General features: G+C 46.9%; 1 protein-coding gene across 17 annotated transcripts in view; it reads left to right on the top strand.

The window, feature by feature from the left end:
• CAMK2B (calcium/calmodulin dependent protein kinase II beta) overlaps window positions 1-24,907 on the top strand; it is a 309,659-nt gene that overhangs the window by 252,956 nt on the left and 31,796 nt on the right. For 3 of the 17 annotated variants that reach the window (XM_020984065.2, XM_020984067.2, XM_020984071.2), the window contains 4 exons: window positions 8,384-8,421; window positions 9,452-9,523; window positions 14,579-14,623; window positions 18,788-18,836. In XM_020984065.2, the coding sequence (XP_020839724.1) occupies window positions 8,384-8,421; window positions 9,452-9,523; window positions 14,579-14,623; window positions 18,788-18,836 (204 nt within the window). Of the gene's footprint in view, window positions 1-8,380; window positions 8,422-9,451; window positions 9,524-14,578; window positions 14,624-18,787; window positions 18,837-23,793; window positions 23,923-24,907 lie in introns of all 17 variants that reach the window. The other 14 variants (XM_020984066.2, XM_020984068.2, XM_078149840.1 and 11 more) reach the window with 10 other exon arrangements.

Consider the following 24,907-nt stretch of genomic DNA (forward strand, 5'->3'; position numbering starts at 1 on the left):
GCACGTGTTATCTCATTTGATCCCAATGCTCTGGGAGGCAGGCACTAGCATCCCCATGTTATAGTAGTGGCCCAGAGAGTCTTGAAGCCCAGGGTTACACAGCCAGGAACTTCATAATGGCCGAGCCTTCTCTAAATCCAGCACTTCAACACTTACTGTATACTGGGCACTGTTCTAGGCGTTGTGGAGACATGAAAAGAGGTCCCTATCCTTATCGTTCCTAGTCAAGCAGGGTGATAAGACATGCACACAAATAACCACAGTACAAGCTATACTATGCTAGGACAGTAGCTGGAGTGATTCAAGGGGGCAAGGATCACTTCCAGCTTGAGAGGAGAGTGGGCCAAGCTTCGTGGAGGAACATAGATGCATGGCTGGAAGTGTCTTCAGGCCACCGATTTTAGTCTCCTGTTTTACAGATGAAGAAGCTGAGGCCCAGAGAGATGTAGTGGCATCTAAGATTGCTTATCCATTGGGGGGCAGAGTCTATCGTTGATTCCTGGTTTTCTCAGATGAAGTTGGAAAAGAGCTAGGGGGAGGCACTAGAGATGTCACCTGAAAGATAGGAAGCATTTCAGTGGGTGGAGATGGGGATGGAGTCCATTCTAGCCACTGGAGACGCTGTGTGCATGAGAGAAGGCAGGGTGAGATTAGGGAATAACTCCCAGGTCCAATGAAACATAGAATTCGTGGAGCAGAGTAGTGTAAATAAGACAGAAAAGGGAGGTTGGAGTCCTATCGGCATGGGGGACCCTGAAGACATTTAAACAAGGGAATGGTAGGACCAATTTATGCGTTTGGAATATTCCTTTGGCTGGCATGGGGTCGGAGTTTTAGAGCTGGGGTAACCTTAAAGATGTGCCCCCCTCATTTTAAAGGTGAGGAAGCATCCTCAGAGAGCTTCCGTGACTTACCTGTGGTCACACAGTGTCAGAGGTGAGATTTGAATTTAAGTCTTCCCAAGTTCATGTCCAGCAACCTATGCACTGTGCCAACTACCGCTAATCGTGTGAAGGATATTTTGGGGAGAAAAGAAGTTTGAGGCAGAGAGACCAGTTTGAAGCCGATTGCAAGAGTTAGCAAGAGGTAATGTGGGCCTGACTTAGGGCCAGTTCCAAAGCCAGCTACCACAAAAGCTAAGCATGTCTGTCCCTATCTCTCCCCTCTTTCACCAGGAACCACAACCTTGGACAACAGGAGGATAGGAAGAAGTGGATTTTGTCTCATCCATTGCCAGATTTAGAGCTGAAAGGGACCTTTAAGATCATGTAGTCCAATAGTCATTTCACAGATGAGGAAACTGAGGCTTGGAGGGGCAATGACTTGCCCAAGGTCACATAAGTAGTAAATGAAAAAAGCATAACTGGAACCCAAGTGCTCTGACCACAGATTCAGCACTCTTCCTACTTCACCACATTAGATTGAAGCCTAGTGAAGAATTACCCCCCAAGAGATGATTCTGACAGTAATCTTGAAGGATTTGGACAAATACATGAATTGATAAAGCCAAAAGCAGCTACTAAATAGAAGCTAGGATATACTGAAACTTTAGGGCACAACATTAGGAAGGATAACTTTGCCCTCCCATGGCATGTCCTGGTCTGGGTGGACCATGGGCCTATGCCAGTGTGGTCATTCCTGTGTTCCTCTGGAACCTGTTCCCTCATTACCCTCATTAAAAAAAAGTCCATAGCATCTGAAGAGGAAAGGAGTATGTATTTGCAAAGAGACAAATTTTGGCTTGATATTAGGGAGAAAAAGAAACAAAACTTCCTAATAACCAGAGTAATTCTAAAGTGAAATGGGCTGCCTTGGGAAAAGTTGCCCCTCATGAGAGGTCTTTAAGCAGGGATCAGATGACCACTCATTTGTGTAATGATGTAGAGAGGACTTCTTTTGAGTACAAGTTGGATTAATTGGCTGCCGGGTTCCCTTCTGACTGTGATTCTGAGGCAGAGTAGAGAAGGATCCCAACTTCTCATGCCAAAGCAACGTAATGATTAGAGCACGAGGCTGGAAGGCAGGAAACTCTGAGAAGCAGCATTTTATTGTGAATAGAGCACTAGATTTTGGAGTCAGAAAAACCTGAGTTTGAATTCTGCCTGTCACTTTATGACCCTGGGCAGGTCACTGAACATCTCACTTTCCCAATCTATAAAATGGTGATGATAATTGCACTTACCTCATAGGATTGGGAAGATTAAAAAGAGATAATTTCAAACTTTTGCCATATAAATGTTAGCTGATATTATTATCAAAAAGAACTCTCAGCCCTGCCTGTATATGTGTGAACACTGGCATGACCCTACTTCAGTACTCTTGATTTCTTCATAGGCACAGTGCTTTGCAAATCTGAAAGCACTGTATAAATGTGAGCTGTTATTTTTTTTCTGAAAATAATGATCTCTAAAGTTATTTCCAGCTATACATTCTTTTTTAAATGCAATTGGGGTTAAGTGACTTGCCCACAGTCACATAGCTAGTAAGCAGCTATACATTCTGATTTCATCCCTTGTGCTTAAAATCTAGGCAAAAAATCTCATTGCATGTCTACTAGAGATCCCTTCATGAGGTTTGGGATCGCTAGGTAGAAGATTCTTGATGTATCAGCCCAGTCAGGTTTAGAGATGCTCATTGGTTGGGACTTGGCACCGTGTAGAATGGACAGCTCTCATGGTTTGTTTGTTTTTTTTAGTCTCTTGCTGGTGGGGAGCACCACCCCCTTTACTTAAGATATTATTCAAGGTAAAGATAATTTTGTCTAAATTAATTTTTAAGCAGGTAAAGTCTGAGGTGTTTTTTATTTGTTTGTTTTTGCTTTTTGGTGACTTGCCCAGGGTCATACAGCTAATAAGTATCAAGTGACTGAGGCTGGATTTGAACTCAGGTCCTCCTGAATCCAAGGCTGGAGCTCTCCATCCAGATACCTAGGTTCTGAGAGATATCCTAGCAGATTTGCAGAGAGCAGGTCTTGGCTGGCTTCATGCAGGAGACTAATTGGTGTCATTTTCGGTAGTGCCCCACCCCCTCATTTCTGGAAAGAGAATGGGGGAGGGAAGTTCTTTGGAGTCTGGGTTCGTGTTACATGTCACTATAGCTGAAGAGCTACTGTGTCTTAGAAAAATAGATACAGGAATTCTGCATTTGTGGGTGCCAAAGAATGGGAAAGGCATGCTCTATATAGATTGAAGCCCACTAGGAAGTCACTGATGGGGATAAGCAAGGTTTACATTTGCATTTGTCTCTTCCTTAAACCTCGGGATCTTGAAAACAAATTTGAAGCCCAGGCTTTAAAAGTTATGACCCATAATTACAGTCCTCAAAATTGCTGTCTGGGATAGCTGTAAACAGCGATACCTATTGTAACCTATCACACAACAGGCTGGCATGTGTAGAGTGCCAGGAGAAGGTGTGGGTTCTCTTGGTGTGAAATGTGAGTCCCTGTAGCCTAGGATGGGATATACAGGGCTTGGGAGCCAGGCCAAGTTGCTTAATCCAGACTTGGCCTTCAAAATGATGGCCTGTTGAGAAGTGGGCTGCAAATGCTAGCCCCACAATCCATAGTTTTTCTTTTTGACCCATGCAGTGAACTCCTGTGTTCTGCCCTAGATCAGTTCCCCCAAGAAAGTGCTTACTCTGGTGTTTAAGATCTTTTGGCTATCCTTAGAAGTTGAGGGAAAGAGTTTGCAATTAAGATTGCAAGGAATGAATGTTTATACCTTGACATTACTGAGGGGTGGGATTGGAAGTCATTGTCTAGGCAGGTGTATTTCTAACAAGACACTCAGAAGATGCCAAAGAGTCATTAATCATAACATACTCTTGACGCCTTTAAAAGAATTACATTTGCTTCATTTTACCTTCATTGGAGCCAGGTGAATTGTGGTCACTAATGTGTTTCAGATAGGAAAGAGCTGATCTCAAGCTTGGATGAGGCTACTAGTCTCTTGGGGGAGAAGAGGTCTCATTCTTACACTCAGAGCATATGGAACTCAAGGTTCCTTTGAGCCCTACTTCAAGGGCTCAGACTTGCCCAGGCTCCTCCAGCCTCAGTGATAGTTGGTGGGGAGTACAGCCTGACTAAGAATCTAATTAGCCCCAGGCTATATAAAGGAAGTCACTTAACCCTGTTTGCCTCAGTTTCCTCATCTGTAAAATGAGCTGGAGAAAGAAGTAACAAACCACTCCAGTATCTCTGAAAAGAAAACCTCAAAAAGGGGTTATAAAGGGTTGGACAAGATGGAAACAACTAACCAACAACAAAATATAAAGGAATCTGAGCCTTAATAATAAAAGCATCTAGTATTTATATGGCTCTTGAAGGTTTTGCAAAGAACTTTTACCTGTTTAATCTCCTTTGATCCTTCCAATAACACTCTGAGGTAGATGCCTGTTTTTTATCACCATTTTGCACAGGAAAAAACTGAACCTGAGAGAGATGACTTGCCTCAGGATCACACAAAAAGTGTATGTGGCAGGATTTGAACTCAGGTCTTCCTAACTCTAAGTCTGGCATTCTCTCCACTGGGCCGTGTAGATGCCATTGAGAAAGCTAATGAAAAGTATTCTCAAATAGCACACCCTACCTACAGAGCACAAACTTCTAGGCATGAGCAATTTCTAGGGAATGGATAGTAGCAAACGTTTGCTGAGCACTGATTCTATGGAGAGCATTGTGCTGGGTCCAAGGGTATACAGAAATGTAAGAAGGCCCCTGCCTTCAACAGACTAAAAATTTAGTTGGAGAGACAGGACATGAGAAAGGCAGAATGATGTGGTGGAAAGAGTACTAAAGAGTCAGAAGGTGGGCTTAGATCCTAGCTCTGATATTTACTAGTTATGGAACCATGACTTCACATTTTCTGAACCTCAGTTTCTTCATCTGTAAGATGGGCTAAGCATTTGTACTACCTACCTCACAGGGTTGTTTTGAAAATAAGGCTTCTGTCAACTGCCAAGTGCTGTGTAGTTGAGTTGATAAGCTTGAGCCTGGGTTCTGGTCCTGTCTCTGGCATACTGATTTTGTGACCATGGCAAATCTCTTTACCTGAGGCTGAGTTGCCACATTAGTAAAATGGGAATGCTAATGATGACTGTATAACCTACCTCACAGGGTTGTTGTGAGGAAGGCACTTTGTCAACCCCTATGATAGAGTCTGAGCTAGCATTCATTTCCCTTTTGCCCTCTGTTATCAGAGTAAATGTGGTCACATCTGGAAAGCCCCAGGGAACCATTGCCTCTTACTCAGGTGGGCTCAGGGAAGATGATAGAAGAGCTAGGACTGTGGGGACTCAGCTTAATGGTCTAGGCCCTTAGGACTGTGGGTACCCTGCCAGGAGCCCTTGGAAAGAGGCAAAGCTGAGGCGGGTCCCAGATGGTTTCTCCCTCGGGCCTCGGTGGTGGCCGCAGGACTGCTAAAGCTTTGTTTGGGTGGGAGGCAGGGATTGCAGCTTCTGCAGCCGTCCTGTCCCCTCCACTGCATGGGCCCAATGTAGAAACCATCCTTGCCTTTGTGTTTGAGCATCCCCAAAGCAGGTCGCTGCTTCTCTGACCATCACTGCATCCAACCAGATTAGGATGGCTGCTTGGTATGGCCACCCTTTTTGACCTGGGGAGGGGGCAATAGTAAGCATGGGCTGGCAGGGGGTGGGGGGAGAAGGGGAAAAATGGCAGAAAAAAAAAACCAAACTTGGCTCTGCTTCTCCTTTGGGTGCTATGAGTCCTGTTCCTGGAAGATATGCTCTCTGCCTGAATCAACACAAACATTTTTCTTCTCTTCTCTTCCCTTCTCTCCCTCCCGCTTCCCTTTCAACTCTCTCCTTCTCTCACCTGCCTGTCTCTTTTGCTTTACTTTTCTGTAAGGTAAGCCAACTTTTTATTGCAGTTCTGTACCTAAACTCTAACCTGCATAGGGGAAAACCCCTGGTGCTCATGGGGGGGTGGGGGGTGGGGAGGACCTGGGATATCCAGAAAGTTGCATCTGTGTCAGGGGCAAGAGCTCTGAGGCTCTAGCAATAGTGCCTCGGCAGGGCCCCAGTCCTGGGGAAGCTGTGTGGTTCCATAAGGAGGGGAAGTCTGTGGCCCTCATGTGATTTAGAGGGTATAGTTTTGAGGGTTTTCGAGCTTTTCTTGTGTGTCGCTCTCCTCCTGCCCAAAGACTTGTTCTCAAACATTCAGCCTCCTTTCCCAGCCTTCCATCCTAACGCCACTACCATTTCTCTGCCACTGCCCCTAGTCAGGGCCTTGTGAACCCCACACCATTGCAAAGCCCCCTCTCTTCTTCTCTTTTCCCTATCAGGGGATCCCTCTTGGTATAGTTGAAAGTGCTTGATTTGAAGTCAAAGGACCCAGGTTCAAATCTGAGTGCTGCCACCTCTGTGACTTTGAGCAAGTCATTTCATTTCTTTGGGCCTCAGTTTCCTCATCTGTAAAATGAGGAGATTGGACCAGACGGCCTCTGAGGATCCTTATAGTCTAAATTGATGATCCTAAGCCCCTTCAGCCAGTTTCCACACCAGCTCCAGCTCTTCTAGGGTCTCCATTCTTCCTCTCAAATATTTGAGCTCTTCTCTCTCTCCTCCTGCTCCCAGAGTGCCATCAGTCAATCCCTCTTGTCTGTATTCTTGGTACCTGGCCTTACCAGCCAAGGTACCTCTCCCTCCTGGTCCAAAGCCAACTGGCATTGTGGAAAAGAAACATGAAACTACAAACAAGAAGCTTGTCGGGGATAGGCTAATGTGGTCAGAAAGCTTTGAAGGCAGGGGCTTAAGGAGGGAGGAAAGGGGGAGGGGAGGGAACTTGACCATAGGGAGGATGGGTTGTAGGGGTTAAAAATGTTGCTCTGTAACCAAAAGGACTATAAGCTCTGTCTGGGGCTGGGATGCCCTCTGGGAGGGTGGCGGGGAGGGGAACGTGAGACTGTTCCTCAGAAGGTTGCCCAGTGTTTGGAACACAGAATTTCTAGGTGCTTTTCTGTTTTCTCTGTTCCTGAGCTTTCCATTAAATGCCTCCATGCCACATTAAGATGAAAGGAAATCCCTAAACCATATCTAGTCAGGCAGACATCGGAGATGCTCTGTTTTTCTTTTCAAAAAGATAATGTGGGGAGAGAGTAAGCTCTTTTCATTCCCACTCTTAAATGTGCCGATTGGTCAGGTCCCTGTCCATCTTACTGACTGCAGAGGCCATCCCTCCTTCGGGGCTCAGGCTGCTGTGGAAGGTTCTTTAGAGGGTAAAGGAACCTGTCCTTGCCCTGGAGGAGGAAATTCTCAGCTGTCTGAATGTGGCCCCAGGGATAGGGAAGAGAAGCTACCACTGTCAGTGAATGTCCAGAGCTGGAGAAATAAACCTGGCCTGGCCACCTGTAGGGTTTGTTACAGAGCACTGAGTCACAGTGCCCTGAGGGACCTGAGATAGCATGGGGGAAGGGAACGGCACAGAGCAGGATTTGCCAGCCCTTGTCCCAGGGTTGCCCTGAGGGGGCTCAGGCTAGTTTTCTTTGGCATGTGGGCCGGCTGCCACTGCCACACACTTCTTACTGCTGGGGAAAGTGGCTGGCTGGCCTTGAGAATCTGTGGCTGGCCTGGGTAGATGGCATACTCATGGCTAGAGCCGTTCAACACCCTCCTGACATCTGGAGTTAGGTACCCTTTGGGAGACCCTTTCCAAAAGTGCCAGCCCCTGCTTTCAAGTATGGCCTGTGTCCTAGGCAAAGACTGAAAGGTAAAATGGGGCAAGATGGCACAGGTGAGATCTCTCTGGCCAACCCTACTTCCATTAGGACAGGCCATAGCCCACTCTAAACAGGATCGGAGAATATTTTTCTAATGGGTTAGCCCTCTGGAAACCAGTGATATAGTGAGGAACCCTTAAACATTCTTCATGGGTTTCAGGGAGGGAAAAAGGATTTTGAGGGACTGTGCAAGAAAGTTGGGAGAAAACATCAAGCCAGGGAAATTAGAGATGCTCAGAGCCACCACTGTGAAGCCTGTCTTATGAACTCTCCTCATTTGGGGTGGGGACCTTGGTGGTTGAGAAAGTCCAAGTCCCTGGCAAATTCTAGAATTCTGGGGACTGAACCACTTGATAGGGAAAGACCATTGTTTTCCTGGGAACCCTTCTCTCACTCACTTCAGGGGGCCCAGCTTCTCCCTCTGTAGATGGTCATCTCCAGAATTCACAAAGGCGTCCAGACTCTTTCCTGTCCTCCTGCAGAGGTTAGGTGGGATCAGGCAGGAACTGGTGGTGGGGCCTGTGTACCTTGTTAATGGGGGCCCAGCAACAGCATGGGGTCTATTGGCCCTCACCAGTCCTGCAGCAAGAAGCTGCCTCAGGGTGTGGTCTCTGGCTCTAACACCTGCTCTTTCCCTCCCAATGCAGCAGCTAAGAGCTTACTGAATAAGAAGGCGGATGGAGTCAAGGTGAGGTATTCCCTGATGGGCTTTTCTGGACCCCACCAGTTCTGGGGTGGCAGGGTGGCTTTCCCTGGCAGCTTTTGCTCTTAGCTCTGACACCCTTGTTGCAGTCAAAGAATATTAGATTAAGAGTTTGAATACTGGATCACCTGCATGACCTTGAGTGAGTCACAACTTCTCTGGGCTTCGGTTTCCTCATCTATACACAATGAAAGGGGTTGGTCTAGATCAGGGCTTCTTAAACTTTTTATACAGTCCTCCTTTTCACGTTTTGGCAGTGTAAGTTGATGTTGCATGGCCTGAGGGCATGCACAATGCAAAGTGCACATGCTGTGTGTTCAGAGTCAAGGCTGCAGTGAAGTTGCCTGATGCAATGCGGACAAGCACTGCCAGAAACACCTCAGATTCATTACACATTTGATTCTGAATTAATTTTTTTGTCATTGCACATTCAGAAACCTTTTACTGTTGCCAAATTTTTCATGACCCCATATGGGGTTGCAATGTGTAGTTTAAGAAGCACTGATCTAGGGGCAGCTAGGTGGCACAGTGGATAGAGCACCAGCCCTGGAGTCAGGAGGACCTGAGTTCAAATCCAGCCTCAGACACATAACACTTACTGGCTGTGTCACTTAACCTGGGCAAGTCACTTAACCCCATTGCCTAGCCAAAAAAAAAAAAAAAAAGAAGCACTGATCTAGATGACCTCTGTGGTCCCTTTCAGCTCCACATCCATAATCCTTTGGCCCAGTGGCAACCCTGCTTTGAAGCTGTAGCCTTGATTACCCCCACCTGGCAGTTCTCACCTCTCCCACACTTTCCGGGTACCCCAAGAGCACTGCCTCTCCCTGTCCACTTCCTACTATAGATGGTCCACCCAGTGTCCATATTCTCCCAGAAGTGACTTAAAAGGGGAGTCTAGTTAGGGGGGCCCTCTCATCTTGGCAGTAGATCCAAGTATGCTCATGGCATTTTCCTGCTCTTTGTCTCTGTCTTTGTTTGCTATCTCTGTCTCTGTCTCTTTCCTCCTTCACAGCCCCAGACGAACAGCACCAAAAACAGCGCGGGTGTCACCAGCCCCAAGGGGACGCTCCCTCCTGCTGCCCTGGTACTGAGCTCTTTTCGTTCTCATTGTTCTACATTCTCCTTGGGCTGAGTGGCTGTGTGCTGGTCACTTCCCCACAAAAAGCCCCAGCTTGGGCTTAGGTCCAGTTGAGGCTCTTCCAGGGCCTTCCAATGAACAGAGGCACCCAAATAGCAGCTCAACCACCAAGGTGGTCTTCACCAACAGCTGTGAAGAAGGGCACATGGGTATGGAAGGGAGGGAAGGGCTCTTCTGGAAAGCACATTTTGAGGGGTCATTGGGAAAGGAGGGACTAAGGAGTGATTCCCTGAAGTTAAGGCCTCTCATGTGGTCATAAGAACATCTCAGCCAGGTTACAGGTCCTAGAACAACTCTGTCACTGATAAGCTACTTGTGACCTTGGGAGCATGCACACCTCTCTAGGTCTCACTTTTCTCATCTGTAAAATGAGAGGTTTGGACCAGATGATTCCTCAGGGTTCAGAATTGGGGACAAGGCCACAAGTAGTCCCTCATCCCCTCACAGTGTGACTTTATTCATTGTGTTTCTGGTGAGGAAACAAGGATAGAACAATACCTCCTTTGTTAAATAGATCCTGGGGACAAAATCTTGAAACAAAGATAGATGGGACTGGAAGAAATCCTGATATTCTCAACACTGGGTTGGAGAAGAGAAAGGTTAAAACTGTCGCTCCTGGAAAGAAAGTCAAAGGGGAGAGTCTTGGGTTTGAGAAGCAATGTGGAAGGACCTGGGTTCAAATACTGCCTTCCTTACATATGTGACCTTGGACAAATCCCTTCCTCTCTCTAAGCCTCTATTTCCTCACTTGGAAAATGAGGGGGCTGGGCGTATATGGCCTCTGACACCCCTTCCAGCTCTTAATCAATGACCATGTGAGAGGGAAGGGTAGAAGCTCTGAGAGCAAGCTTGACTCTAAATTGGTGGGTGATCCTGGAAGGGGCTTGAACTTGTTCTATTTGTCTCCAGAGGGCAAAACCAGAAGGGATAGGCTTGAAATAGAAAAGAAACAAACTTAGGCTTGATGTTAGGAGGAACCTCCTATCAGATAGGGTTCTCCAGAAGTGACATAGGCTTCCTCAGGAGGTGGTGAGCTCCCCATCAATGGAAATCTTCAAGCAAGGGATGGGGCATATTGTTGTGGGGATGCTTTCTTTGGTATAGCCACTGAGGTCCCTTCAGATGCTAAAATTTAGAGATCTTCTGGGCAGGGCAGAATTTCTAGGATCCACATCTTAGTCACCTGGGTCCCACTGTAGGAACCTCTCTAGGAAAAGCTGAATAAATCTTTAGGGCCCCTGTGAGGAGAGTAGCTGTCAAAGTCCACCTTTGGGAGCCCATCCTTCTGGCCCCTCTAATTTCAGGGTCACAGGGAGTACAAAATATATTATGATGACTCCTTTATTATTTCTCCCTTTAGGAATGAAATGCTTGACAATACAGGGCAAGGTTGGAATGAATGGTGTTCATTAAGAGATATTCCGTATTATCCAGAAAGCAAGGGGGGACTCACACAGCTTGTCTAAGTTCATTTATCATCTTTGCCCCTTGTTCCTGTTAGATTTTAATTTCCCTATTGGAAAAGTTGGACTGATGGTCTAGATCTACCAAGTACCATGGGATCAGTATCTTTCAGTGGGTTTTATTTCCCCACAGTGACAAGGAGAAGATATTTCTTAATAGGGATGCCCCTTAGCCAGGTAGTACTGATGAATCAAAGCCCTGGTCTGGGGCCAGGAACAATTTCTGGTGGGTGAGCAGCCCAGGAGGCCTGTTGGTCATATGCCTGGGTCATGCAGGCTGGGGGACCTTCTGTAGAGAAAATGTCATTGATCTGGGCAATCTCCTGTATTTATCTGAAAGGGTATCTTCTTGACTTAGGAACTGGAAACTGTAGGAGGATGAGATGTTTAGAAATGGTAACTATAGAACCTAGCAAGGCTGAGAATGTAGCCATCTATAGGGAGAACATCTCTCTGGGTACTGCTTCCCATGTGTTCCCATCTGCCCAGACAAAAAAAAAAAGTAAAAAAAAAAACCCACTTGGAAATAGGCCCTTGGTGACTGGGCAAGTCACTTAACCCCAATTGCCTTACCAAAAAAAAAAAAAAAAGAAAGAAATAGGCCCTTGGGGCTGGCAAACCAATGACACTCTGCACCCACTCACCCCTCCTGCCTCTCATTGCCACTAAGCCTATTTCTCCACTTGACTTCAGAGTCTTCCCATAATACCAATGGTGGGAGGCAGATGCCTGTCTTAAACACTGCCTGTTCTCTCAAAACTTCGTAAAAAGAAGGGGAGTCAGCTTTGTTACAGCTGTTTTTGGAAGACTGAAGCTTTGAGTACGGACCACATCCTGCCCTGGGGACCCGAAAGGCTTTTGAGCTCTAGATTGGGTGTGTGTGTTGCGGGGGACGTGTTCCTTCTCATAAGAGGTGATGGATCAGGGTACAGAATGAGACAAATATATTTTGAGACATGACCAATGCAGAAATTTTGCTTGACTATGCATTTTTGTTACAAAGTTTTTTTTTTCCTTTTTCAGTTGGGGTTGGGAAAGAGAGAAAATAGATTTTTGTTTATTGAAAAAAAAATTAAATAAAAAAATTAAGGGCCATGCCTCAGATTACAAGAACACTGAATTAGAGTCTTCTGGAGCCAGGTCTTAGACCCAGAATCAATTGCCTCTTTTCTAGGTTTTGGGCCCAGAGCTGAATTACAGAAAGGGCAGAATGGGGATCAGGATGTCACATGATACCACTTTTTTTCTTTGACCTCATGGGTTTAGACATTTTGTTTTCATTTATTTATTTATTTATTTTTGGCTAGGCAATGGGATTAAGTGACTTGCCCAGGGTCACACAGCTAGTAAGTGTTATGTGTCTGAGGCCAGATTTGAACTCAGGTCCTCCTGAATCCAGGGCCGGTGCTCTATCCGGTTTAGACATTTTATAACAGACTCTAGATTTTTTTTCCTTTCTCCACAGACTGAGCTGGGATTTGAGGAAAGAGAGTCTTGGGACAGGAGCATGAGGGTGGGGACCTGGCAGAGGCCTATCCTAGAACCACTGGGAAGCAAGAGCCAGCTGCTTTCAATACCTTTGAAATTTAAAAAAAAATTTTTGATTTCATTTTTTAATTAACAAGCATTTGTTTTCTCTCTCTTCTACTTCTCCAATTTAAAGGGAAAAAAAAAGAAAATCTTTGTAGTAAATATGTATAGTGAAATAAAACAAATTCCTACTATGTCCATGTCCAAAAATGTGTGTCAGAATTTCCCTTATTGAGGGAAGATGAGCCAGGCTCTTCTCCAGCCTCTGCTTTTCCCCAGCCCATACATGGCCACCTAATTTTCTTGGTTATTGATTTTACATGCTACTGACAAACTAGACTAAACATACCATTCCCCAGGGCTGTCCTTGCATCTGATAGGCTGTGGATGGTCAGTCCTCAGAGCCCACTTCCTGGAGCAGCCTTGCAAATCAGCTACCAAACTATTTGTTCTGGGCAAATACTAGTGAATCCTGGCCAGTGGTCAGGAGCGCTGGCTACCTTTCCTTTATACCTAATGTGCTTCCAATGAGCTGGTAAAGATGGCACAGGCTGCTGCTGAATGTGAAGTACGTATCTTATAAGGGTGCCCTAAGGATACAGAGAGTAAGTAGTCCCCTCTTCTGACTTGTCTGCATCCACACGTGTGGGGTTTCTTGGCCAGATGGATACATTTTCATGAACCTGGTGTATCACTCAAAAGTGGTATATAAATTTATTTTTGGTCAGTCAATATTTTAAGTAAACTAGAAACCTTATTGTTACAGTGAATCTGTTAAGAACAATCATCACCCACAGCTTTAATCTGTTTTGCAAATTGAAATGTTCATGTAGTGGGTGGGTTTGCACAAATTGAGACATTACCTGAATTGTCTCCAGCTAAATGTGATTGTGGCCTTTGGGCTCCATCTAGTCCCTTGACTGTGCTTCGTGGAAGAGTACCTACAAGGAAATGTCCCCTAAGAAAGTTTCAGTCCCTGGGATTTGCCGGATTGAGTACTGTGAGCTGGTTTGTTTTGCTTGGTGAAGGTCTGGAGTGAAGTCCAGAGTCTCACTCTTCAGCTTGTGTCCCACAATGCCATTGAGAGCTGATGGAGCAAGGAGGCGAGAGTCTTGGTTCTGAAGGAATGATGCCTTGGGGGACTAGAAGCTGAGCTGAAAGCAGTGAGCCCCGAAGGAAAGAGTGGGACATGTACTCTGGTCCCTAGCGCCATTTTGTTTTGGCACTGGGAGACAAATCCCAAGTCGTGTTGGCTCCATTTGGATTGGGTTTAGATGTGACCCTCTGCAGACACGAATGTACAACTCCAAAGAAGGGTATTTTGTGGATTTCCCCTACCTGTGCAGCCATTGCCAAGAGTGCCTATCCAGATCGCCACAGCTGTAGCTGTAAGCCTGGCACTATCCACTGCCTTGTCCTGCCCCCTGGAAAAAGCCTCTGGAGAGGACCGCCCAGACAGTGATGGGGGAAGGGAGAGGAAATCCTTCTAAAGCAGACCTCAGCAGTGACCCTGGCATTGGGATTAGACCCCTCCTTTGGCTCCTCTCTGTCCTCACAGCAATCTATTATTCTCTGCTCACCTACATAACATGAAATGCTTCTCTCAGCCTTAAGTGAGCCCCCAACTGCTGTTTTCATGCTCTTCATCCCTTCTTCTCCTCTCTCGAGATGGGTGACAATCTTTACATGGTTTGGGATATTTTTTATTTCATTCATGTTAATTCAATTCCAGATTTCTCTTCTAGCCTTACTCTGCCACTCTCTGTTTTGAATCATTTGTCTCTCACTGAACTAATTACTTTTTGCTTCCCCCCTCCCATTTCTACCTCTCTTCTGCTCTTTCCTGAACTTCTTTTCATCTCTCTCCTTCTCTCTCTTCATCATGCTGTCATCTCTCCACTTTTCTCTGTCTCTTCAATGTTTCCTTTTCTTTCCTATTGGCATCATTTCTTTTTTTCTCCCTCATTCTACCTCTCTTTCCTTCCTCTGTCTCTTTCTTCCTCTGTAGGAGCCTCAAACCACCGTTATCCATAACCCAGTGGACGGGATTAAGGTACTGCTGCCTCTCTTTCCTTCTCACCCTTTTGGGAATTTCTGTTTTTTCTCTTTTGTGATTTGGGACCCAGCTAGTTGGGGTCACTATGTAACTGTGCTATCCCCCTGCTTCCCTCTCAAAACAGACTCTGGGCTCTATGGTTTTTGTTTTTATGATTGTGAGAAGAAGATCCAGGTTAGTTAGTGGTTAGGAAGCTAAAGGGCTAAGGAGAGTGTCAAAAAGCCCCTGGAGTCTCAAAATTAGTTAGATGGCGTTGAGCTTCTGGGGATCTGAGTGACTTGGAGTCAGGAAGATCTGAATTCAAATCCTGCCTCAGACACTTACTAGCTATGTAACCTTAGGTAAGTCACTTAACTTCTCAGCCTTGGTTTCCTTAATCTGAAAAACTGGGATAGTGATAACACCTATCTCACAAGTGATTGTGGAGGTCAAATTAGATAACATATAAAGCACTTTGCAAAACTTAAAGTGCTATAGAAATGTGGAATTATTATTATTATTATTATTATCATCATTAATTTCTATCTAGCCTCCAATGAATGACATTGTCCGGGGAGTATGAAAGGACCTCAGCATTTGGACTCCCCAGGGCGGTTGTAGTGTATATAGCCCTTCAGGTGGAGTTGTCAGGGCCCTTCAATTTCCATAGTTTCATGTTAGAGAAGGTAACTAGTGTTCCCTACCCTATCCTCTTTGCCCAAGCTGTCCAAGGCAGTAGAAGAGAGGATCGTCCTCCACCCAGGCCTTTTGGTCATTAGAGATGGGACCCTAAGGGGATGGGCCCAGAATAGCATGGGAGTGGGTTGGAGAAACAATGGGGAAGGTAGTAGGGAGCTTGGATTGGCTGAGGGAAGCAGCACTGTGCCTGGCCCCTCCCCCACTGCTCATGTACTGTGTCCACCTCGGACAAGCCTGCTCTCCTGCCCTCAAATGTTTTCTGCTCAAGAGACTTCTTTTTCCTGTCCACTTCTGCTCCACTCTGATCATCAACTCACGTCAGCGCATCGGCATAACCATTCCAGGGGAGGAAGCCTGAGCCTTGCGGGGGCTGCTTAGGTGGTAGCTCAACAGGAGGCCTTCCCTCTCCTAGTGCCATCCTGTCTGGCTGCCGTGTGCACACCTGCACTCCCTCAGGAGGGCTAATCCTATGTGACAGGCAGTGGGGTGTAATGTTAAGGACAACTGGATATGGAGCCAGAGGACTTGGGGCATTTGAATCTAGGCTCTGGTGCTCACAATCGTGGGAGTCATTTCCCTTGTCTAGGCCTCAGTTTCCCTGTCTCTAAGGTAAAGTGATCTGACTGGATGATCTAGGTCACGTAGATGAGCTCAGAGGTCCTCGATTCCCAGTTGTCTTGGAGATGAACTTCTAAAAGTAAATGCTGAAAATGGGGGTGGTTCTCAAGCTGTTAGCATGTTCCAGCACCCGTTTCCTTTACCCTCTATTGGATATCCCCTTATGTCTCTGGGCCTCACAAGCTTGGATTAGATGGTCTCTAAGGTCCTTTCCAGCTATAAAGTTCAAGGAGATTGCCCTTTCCGAATGAGGTGTTCTCTAGGGCACATGCATGTATGCGTGTGTGTGTCTTTGTGTCTTCTGTGTGTCCTCTGTAGTCAATTTGCCTGTTGTTTTCTGCAAGGAAGAATAGTCTTTCAAGAGTGACCCCTGCACCAAAAGGAGAGGAGGGGAGCTGCCTCCTCTTTGTTTCCTGCGACCGAGGTCAATCAGCAATTATCAATCAAACATCTACAATATGCCAGGCACTGTGTTAGGCTATGGGGATATGAGAATGAATAATGAATAGATCTAGTGCCTGCCTATACTGGTTGGACTGGCTCAAGAGAAGCTTTGTCTGGCTGATTCGTGGCATTGAGCATAGTCTTGGCAGCCCTTCTTCAGAGACCTCCCCCACAATCTCCCTCCTAGCTTTCCCAGTTCATCAGTGTTTTACTCATAGGGTCTGGAAGTCTGTCACCTAGAGAGCAGACCCAGCCCTTTCTTCCCACAACACTCTGGGCCAGTTCAGTCCCACCAGCATAGGGTAGGGTTCTGCTTCCCTGAAGGCTACTTCTCCCTTTTACAAGAAAGGCAGTGTGGTATAATGGAAAGAGTGCTGGCCTTGGAGTCAGGAAGACATAGAATCGAATCTTACCTTAGACATGGCCTAGCTCTACAGCCCAGGGCAAATCACTTAAATCTCTCTGAAAATCAGTTTCCTTTTCTGTAAAAGAGATTAATAGCAACTCCTTCACAGGCTTGTGGTGGTTGTCAGGCTCAAGTGAGATCATGTGTGTAAAGCTAAAGAGAGCCATTGTTATTATTTGGAGAAACAATGTGATGTGATTACTTTGGGATGTGCTTAACCATTGTGTTTTTCTGAAGCCCCCAAAGGGCCTGTACCAGTGTCCGGCTGAGGAGCTCACTAAACCAGAGCCAGTTCACAGTCTATGCTGTTGCTACCATTAGAAAGAAAAGTCCCAACTCTTTCTCTGTTATCTGAGTTTCCCCCATAGAGAACCAAAACCTTAGCTGTAAGAAAGAGTTCTGGGGCCACAAGTAGGGCGTGGTTGGCTTCTCAAGGATCCTGGAAGACTAGGCTGGAACCCACACAGGTATAAGCATAGAAAAAGTCAGAAGGCCTCAATGAGGGCACCAGTCCCAGGAGAGATGCTTTTCCGAGGTATCTCTCATCCTTTGTGTGGGTTCCAGCACATCTCTGTGAATCTCAGTGGTTGTTGTCCCACCCTGGCAGCTGATGGGGGGTTCCCTTGGCCATTTCTGGGGAGTTGTAGGCTCACAGAAACATAGTCATATCCAGATTAGCTAGAATGCACACACAAGGAATAGGATACTCTGGCGAATTGAGTTTTCTGACTGACTGAATGTTTTGTCCTTTCTCATTGCAAGCCACATCATTTAGAAGTTCTAAAGCATCCACTTTCCTGCCTGAGCAAGAAGAAGCCCAGTGAATGTATCTGTCTTTTTGATGATTCAGAGTCACTGTCCTAAACCTCAGTTCTGCTCACCTGGAAGCCTGTATGGGGTTCTACCATAGTTGTAGACATAGAAGGTAGAGGAGGTTGAAGCTGGTGTTTCTTGATTCCCAAGGCACACTCTGAAAATTATTGAGGAGTTGTTGTTTTAAATAGGCCAGGGTTTCGAGGGTCCGTCAGCATAATAGGCACTCTGTACACTGCTCAGAAAATAGTGCTGCTGTCATGGACAAATTCACTGTCCCATGGCCAGTACCTAGATGAGCCCTCCAACCTTAGCTGGGCAGATCCTCAGAAACCATACGGGCTGCTTCCAGGCCTGCACCCAAAATGTGTGTGGTAGGTCCTGTCAGAGCTCCTTCACGCTCTGTTGTCATAGCCTTCCAAAACACAGGCTCACCCCCAGGCTTCAGCGAGATACCAGCGAGGCAGGATGTTAGTGGAGGGTGGTGGTTGTCCTCAGTGTTGCTGCTCTTGTCTCAGAATTCCTGACATTAGCCTGTTTCCTTGCCGTTTGTTTCTCTTTTCAGAAAGCTGAGGTTCTGTCTCTCCAAAAAGAAAAAGAAAGAAAGAGACAGAAAAACCCAGCCAATCTATTTTACTTATTTGAGGTTTTGCTGTCCTCTGTCCAATCCTAATACGTGTGTGTGTGTGCGTGTGTGTGTGTGTGTGTGTGTGTGTGTGTGTGTGTGTGTGTGTGTGTGTCCCAAATTCTTCCTGGACCATCCTTCCATTTTCTTCTCACTAGGTCCTAAGGAGAAATGAGGGGAGGGAAAGGGGGACCTGGAAAGAAGGGAAGATGCTGAGAGGTGCTCCAGATCTAGGGAAAAGTGGACCAAAGGCTCTTAGCTTAGCCACAGGCACCTTCTTCCAGGTCTGTTGAAGCGTGGGCATTGCTCTGTGGAGTTCCAGCCAAGAGGCTTGATCAGAGTGGGCCTCTGCTGGAGCTCACAGCAGACTATGAGTGGTGTTGCTACTGATGGGTTAGCTCCTTAACCAGGCACAGACCTCATCCAGGAGAGGGCTGCTTTGGCTTAGTTGGAGACTACTCCATCCTGTCTGCCAGCTCTTGGGGGCTGCTCCAGCTCCGTATCCTATGGCTGCCACCTCTTGTCAAACTCCTTTCTTTTCTGTCTTTCTCATCTGCTCCCTGTGTACTCCCTTTAGGAATCATCAGACAGCACCAACACCACCATAGAGGATGAAGACACCAAAGGTAAGGCCCCCTCGGCTGACCTTCCAGTGGCCAGAGAGGCAGGGAAGGCCAGAGACTGGAGGCATTTGGAGGGAATTGGAAATGCTTTGGGCTCTGGGCTTGATTCAAAGAAATAATAAGGAAAGCAGGAGAGGCTAAGAAGCACCCATGAGTGAAAAAGAGAACAGACTCTAGGCTGCTCTGGAACACCTTCCCTTTAGGCTATAGTTGTGGGATAGGACTGGGGAGCTATATCAGGGGGTCTGAGTGGCATGTGCCAGCCTCGCAAGCCCAGGACTTAAAAAGAGGCTGCAGACTGATTTCAGACTCTGACAAAGTAAGCCCAGAGTGACTCCCAAACCAAAGGTTTCCCTAGGTTCCACTGTTACTTTCCATCTGCCAACACCTCCCAAAGGAGCAGAGGTGTCACCATTGAGAACACATCCTCACCTATTTGTTCCTCTCTGGCATCCCCTTGCATAGTTTCTCATCCACCCAATGGGTGCTTACCAAGCGGGTCACGGTAAGTATGAGGTGTACAGGGAAGAACACCTCCAAAGACCTTGATTCAGATTCCCTCTGTTACTTGGCAGCTAGTGATTCTGGGTAAGTCATTTCTATTCCTTGGGTCTGGGTTACCTCATCTGGAAAAGGAGCAAGGTTAGACTTGAATGGATGATCTCTAAGGCCACCTCTTTCAGCTCTAAGTCTTATGAAACTATTAAACTCCTTTCCTATGCTAGGTTGGCTGCGTCAGCCACTGGCAGCTTCATACCTGTAACCTCAGTTTTACAGACCCCATCTTTCACTTCCTGGTCCATAGTTGACTTTTCTCCTGGGTCCTCTCCTTTTGGGGAGGGTGGGTCTGGTCTTAGTCCCCGAGGCAGGAAGGCCCTTTCTATATGAGTCTTTTAAGCCTTTCATTTAGGTCCATGCCGGATGGTGTGGCAGGAAATCCCCTCCCTGGCAGCCTGAATCAGGGGTTCATGGCCTGGAGTCCATGGATTGTCCCCCAAAAAAGCTCCATGGATAAAGTTCAGGGGATCCATGAACTTGAATGGGGAAAAATGATAGCCTTATTTTCACTAAGCTTTGGTTTTCTTTGTGTTCCTATGTATTTTATTCTTTAAAAAACATTCTTCTTCACCAGAAGTGTGTGACAGGTAGGTGGCACACTAGGCTTCACCAGACTGACACACAAAAAGGTTAGGAAGCTCTGCTCTAATTAATAAGAGCCCCCCCCCCGTTCCCTTTTTGAGAAGCTGGCTTCCCTCACCTCCTCATCTTTGCTGCCACCTCCTTGCTCTCAAGCAGGCAGGCCTTTCCCGGTGGCCCCAGTAAGCAGCCCTAAAACTGGTCACCTGAAGACCTTCCCCAAAAGCTTTCTGCCCCTGCACCCACTAGAATGTCTCAGACCTCATGGCCACAGTATCAGGTTCCCATTTCCTGGAGTCCTATCCCAACATTCTCAGGGTTAACATTAGAGAATCAGCCTGCTGTGGTGGGGGAAGGATCACTGGACTGAATATCAGGAGATGAGGCTCATGTTTCCATTTCTACCACTTGCGACCTGTGTGATCTTAGGCAAATTGCTTTGAGTTGCTGTTTCCACATCTGTAAAATAGGGATTATGATATTTACACTGCCTCCCTCAAAGTGTGTGACAGGTAGGTGGCACAGTGGATAAAGCAGTGGGACTAGAGTCAGAAGGACCAGACTCAGACACTTATTAGCTGTGTGACCCTGTGCAAGTCACCTAACCCTGTCTGCCTCCGTTTCCTCATCTGTAAAATAAGCTGGAGAAGGAAATGGCAAACTGCTGTAGTGTCTTTGTCAAGAAAAAACTCCATAGACAGTATTGAAATGCTCAAAAGACATGACATCAGAAGATGAGCCTCTCAGGGCCTGATGTGTTGTGGTCCACAAGGTCACGAAGATTTGGGCACAAGCAAACAACAACAACCACCTCAGAGTGTGGTCAGGATCCAGTGAAACAGTATATGTAAATCAATAGGCGAGCATTTATTAAACAGTTACTATACACCAGGCACTGTGGTAGGCATTCGGATTTCAAAGCCATACCTTCCCTCAAGGGGCTGTATATTCTATATGGGGACATATATGTTTATGCAAAATATACAAAAAATATAAACTAGAAAAAGCTACATAAATGATTAGCTTCCTACGGTGTGGTCCAGATGAGATAAAGTAGTCAAATTCACTTTGTAAATTGTAACACCTATATGGACCATAAGGTGTATCTGAACTCCGTATTTTACATTATTGTTATTCCTTTTCCAACCATGTAGGGTATTCTCAAATCCACATATGTTTGAGGGAGCTTTTACCATGGGGACCAGCCTAGAAATCCATTCTCTGACCCCCTATCAATTGCATTGCCCTGGGATGGTCCCTTTACCCAAGCCTGCCTTCATCCTCATCAGGGCTGGGATGAGGGCAATGCCCAGTAACATGTGGGCAGTCACGGAGCCCTGAAGGAATCATTGGGCCTTGGAGGCAAGAGCTGCAGCATCAAGGAAGGGCAGTTGCGAGTAGCCAGCCAGCCCTCTGGTCTCAGCACTCACCTGCTAGGAAATACCCACTCTCTCAGGATCCAGTAGCAACAGCAGTCAGATCTCCCTTTAGGGGAGGACCACGGCCTAGGAGGGCTGATGAAGGAGGAAGCTGGGGCCCGGGAAGTTAGCCCCGTGGCTTGGCATCGGGAAGAGCACAGGGAATCCCTGATTGGTGACCACTCCTTGTGTATGGTTGCAGCTCTCTTAGATTATAAGGCTCTACTACCTTCAGGCATATCTCTACTGTCAGGTTAGGGGTAAGGCCAAGGGCTTTCATTGTGCTGGGATCATAGGAGTGAGAGCCAGGAGGGATGGGAATTATTCAGAGTCACAGGTTCAGAGCTGAAAGGAACCTTAGAGGTCTTCCAGTCTTTTTGCAGAGGAGAAGGCTGAGGCCCATAGAAGAGGAGGCATTCAAGCCGTCTAACTGCAGATCTAAGGCTTTTTGCCACATGGCCACAATTCCCTGCCCATTCTAGACTCCAGCGTTCTCTCCCCACTCCCACCCCACCCCCAGTGTCCATTCATTCTTCTACCCCAGCTTCAGAGTGGGCAGCTCCTCTCCATGATTAGCCTTCATCATCCACACCCTTTAGCTGCCTGCTTCTTCATCTGAGCCATACCTGATGTTGGGAGCAGGGGGGAGGGGTGTGAACCAGATGGACCAAGGAAAGAGAGAGGCTGTGGAGAACTCTGGCTCAGCTCCTCTGTCCTTGGCTGGGTAGTCTCAGACAAGTCATCTGAACTCCCTGAACCTCCATTTTCTCTTACGTCAAGTGGGAATGATAATGTCTGTGTTGCCTGAGCTTTTGTGGGGCTTATGTTCACCTTAAAGCAATATATAAATGTCAGTAGTAGTGGTAGTAATAATAGCCAAAGAAGAAGGAGAAAGAAATCAGGCCCAAAGTTTTTTTAAAAAGCTTGAGTTGTCCGTTGTCTCTGTCTTAGGGGGGTTATTCTGTTTGTATTTCACTAAACACTGTGATCCAGAATGGGGTGGAAAGAACACTTGATTTAAAGTCAGAGGACCTGACTTCATATCCCAGCTTTTTTATATTGAGATAAGTCACTTTCCCTCTCTGGGCCTCAGTTTTCCCACTATAAAGTGAGGCAATTGGACTGAATGATCCCTAAAGGTCCTTCCCTTCTGGCACAAAAATCCTATAATCCTCCTGCCCTGCCCTGGGCAGCCTCTCCCCATAGAAGGAGGCTTCTTTGTTTTCCCAATTAAAGCTACAGGGCAGTAGTTGAAATTAGTGGCCATCTGGGCTCTTGCCTAATAAAGAAGTAGAAGATGGCATCAAAGCGCATCTGGAACACTTGCTCAGTTTTGGGCAATGTGGTTTGGGAAGGACGTTGACGAGCTGGGGGAAGTCCAGTGGTGGCCACCAAGGGGATGGTGACATCACGGTCCTTGAGTCCGTGTCATATGAGGATCAGTCAGAGGAATTGGGGATGCTTATACTGAAGAAGAGAAGACTTGGGAGACATGGTAACTATCTTCAAATATCTGAAGGAAGGGCTGTCGTATGGAGGAAGGATGAGCCCCAGAATATAGAACCAGGAGCGCTGGGTAGACATTGTGAAGAGACAAATTTAGGCTTGATGTTGGGAAAACCTTCCTAAGAAATAATGCATCCCTCCCTAAGGGGAAGAGGCTGCCTCAAGAATAGTGGGCTGCCCTTCTTTGGGCAATGGCTGGATGAACCCTTGCTGAACGTATTGTAACGAGAATTCCTTTTCAGGGATGGGTTGGACTAGTTGGTCACTAAGAGCTCTTTCTGCTCTGAAATTCTGTGATTATGTGAACACTATCTTATTATTAAATATTAGAGGTCCATCTGGGACTCAGAGGCTGGTCCCAGGCCATAGAAATGGGAATTCCCTTGCCCACTAGCCCAAAACACATATTCAAGGACAACTTTGCCTGGAGACAACAGCTCTGGGGAGGTTTTGCATAGGGGAGAGTGTTGTGTCAGAGCCACTGGGAGCTCCCTACTTTCATTTCAGCCAAAATTTATTAAACTCCTACTGTGTGGGGCACCTTAGTAGGTATCAGTGTAACAGTCCCAGCCCTAGTGTAAGGTCAAGTTTGCAGCCAAGGACCCCACAGTTGGTTCCAAGGATGGAGCTGCCAGGCCTACATTCTATCCAAAGGCCATCCCTGGTAAACCAGTAGCCAGTGTCTACCTCACTGCCTCACCACACCCCTGCTCTGGTCTGGGGCCCTCCTGGGTTAGGGATCCAGATGGCTGGTTCTAGGCCATACCTTTGTCTCCCAGGATTCTTCCCCTGCTTTTCTCTTCTCCTACTTTTCTCGTTCTGTTTATACCTTCCCAAGCCCCGGCCATTTCATCTTCTGCTCCCTCCTGTTCACTCTCTTATTTGTTTCACCTCATCAGTCCCCAGGATCTCTGATATTCTAAGCTCGGTGAGGAGGGGTTCAGGGCCCCCGGAAGCTGAGGGGCCTCAGCCAGCCATGCCCCAGCCATGTCCGTCTCCATCTCTCCTAAGCTCCCTGCCTGTCCTGTGTAAGTAGTCACTTCCCTCCCCCAGGCAACTTTACAGAGGGCACTTCCACCCAGTCCTCCATTCTTCCCTGTAGGGTTGGCCCATTACTATGGGAAACTTCTGAGGAAACCCAAGCATTCCCTCACTCTTTGGCAGCTACCACTGTGAGAGTTTAGAGGACCCTATACGACAGGATGCTTGTCCTGTGCTGCCTTTAGAAACTAGCAGGAAGCACCAATACCGTCTCCAAGCAGGATCATGTCTTACCTGGAGGGGTGATGGGAGCAGAGCTCATAGGGCTTCTTCAGGTGCTGGCACCTGTATACCTAGGGAAACACCAGCCTCTGCTTATAGATGTTAACCAAGCAGTCTTTGTTCTGTGTGAGACAAGAGGCCCTGATGGCCTCAGAGCTAAACAGCTCCTTGGTACCTTCCACAAGCTTCAGGGTTCAAAGAGAGAGAGAAAGAGAGAGAGAGAGAGAGAGAGAGAGAGAGAGAGAGAGAGAGAGAGAGAGAGAGAGAGAGGAGTTTCTGCTTTCTCAGTGACTCTTTGTCTATCCCTCTTCTCTATAATCTTGTCCTTACTTCCCTGAGTCCTGCTCCTAGGCTTCCAGAGGAGAGTGATCTGACGCCTGCCCTATCTCTTACCCCAAGGGTCCACTTTCATATATAAAGGCTAGGGTCCTTGAGATGGGTGGGCCCTACCCCCCCAATCCTTTCCTGGAGAGGTGAGAAAAGAGTAGGCAGTAAGTAGATCTCCCCTCACTATGCATGCCTTTGGCCAGGGTCCCCTGTGGGTTTGGGACTAGGCCTGAAGGGTTTGGGGCCTCCTAAATGTAAAGTCCTAGTTATGCCCAAGTACTATTTCTTGTTCCCCACTGTTCCTCAGATGGTCCCACACAGCAAGGCTGTCACCCAGACCTGATCTCCCTCTTATTTGCTCTCTCTGCCTTCCCAGTATGCTCCTCCCTGTCGGTTTCTCTTTCTGCTTCAGACTCGTATTCA

The sequence above is a fragment of the Phascolarctos cinereus genome, unplaced genomic scaffold, assembly GCF_003287225.1.
Source record: "Phascolarctos cinereus isolate Bilbo 61053 unplaced genomic scaffold, phaCin_HiC Scaffold_2;HRSCAF=192, whole genome shotgun sequence".
Taxonomy (NCBI): domain Eukaryota; kingdom Metazoa; phylum Chordata; class Mammalia; order Diprotodontia; family Phascolarctidae; genus Phascolarctos; species Phascolarctos cinereus.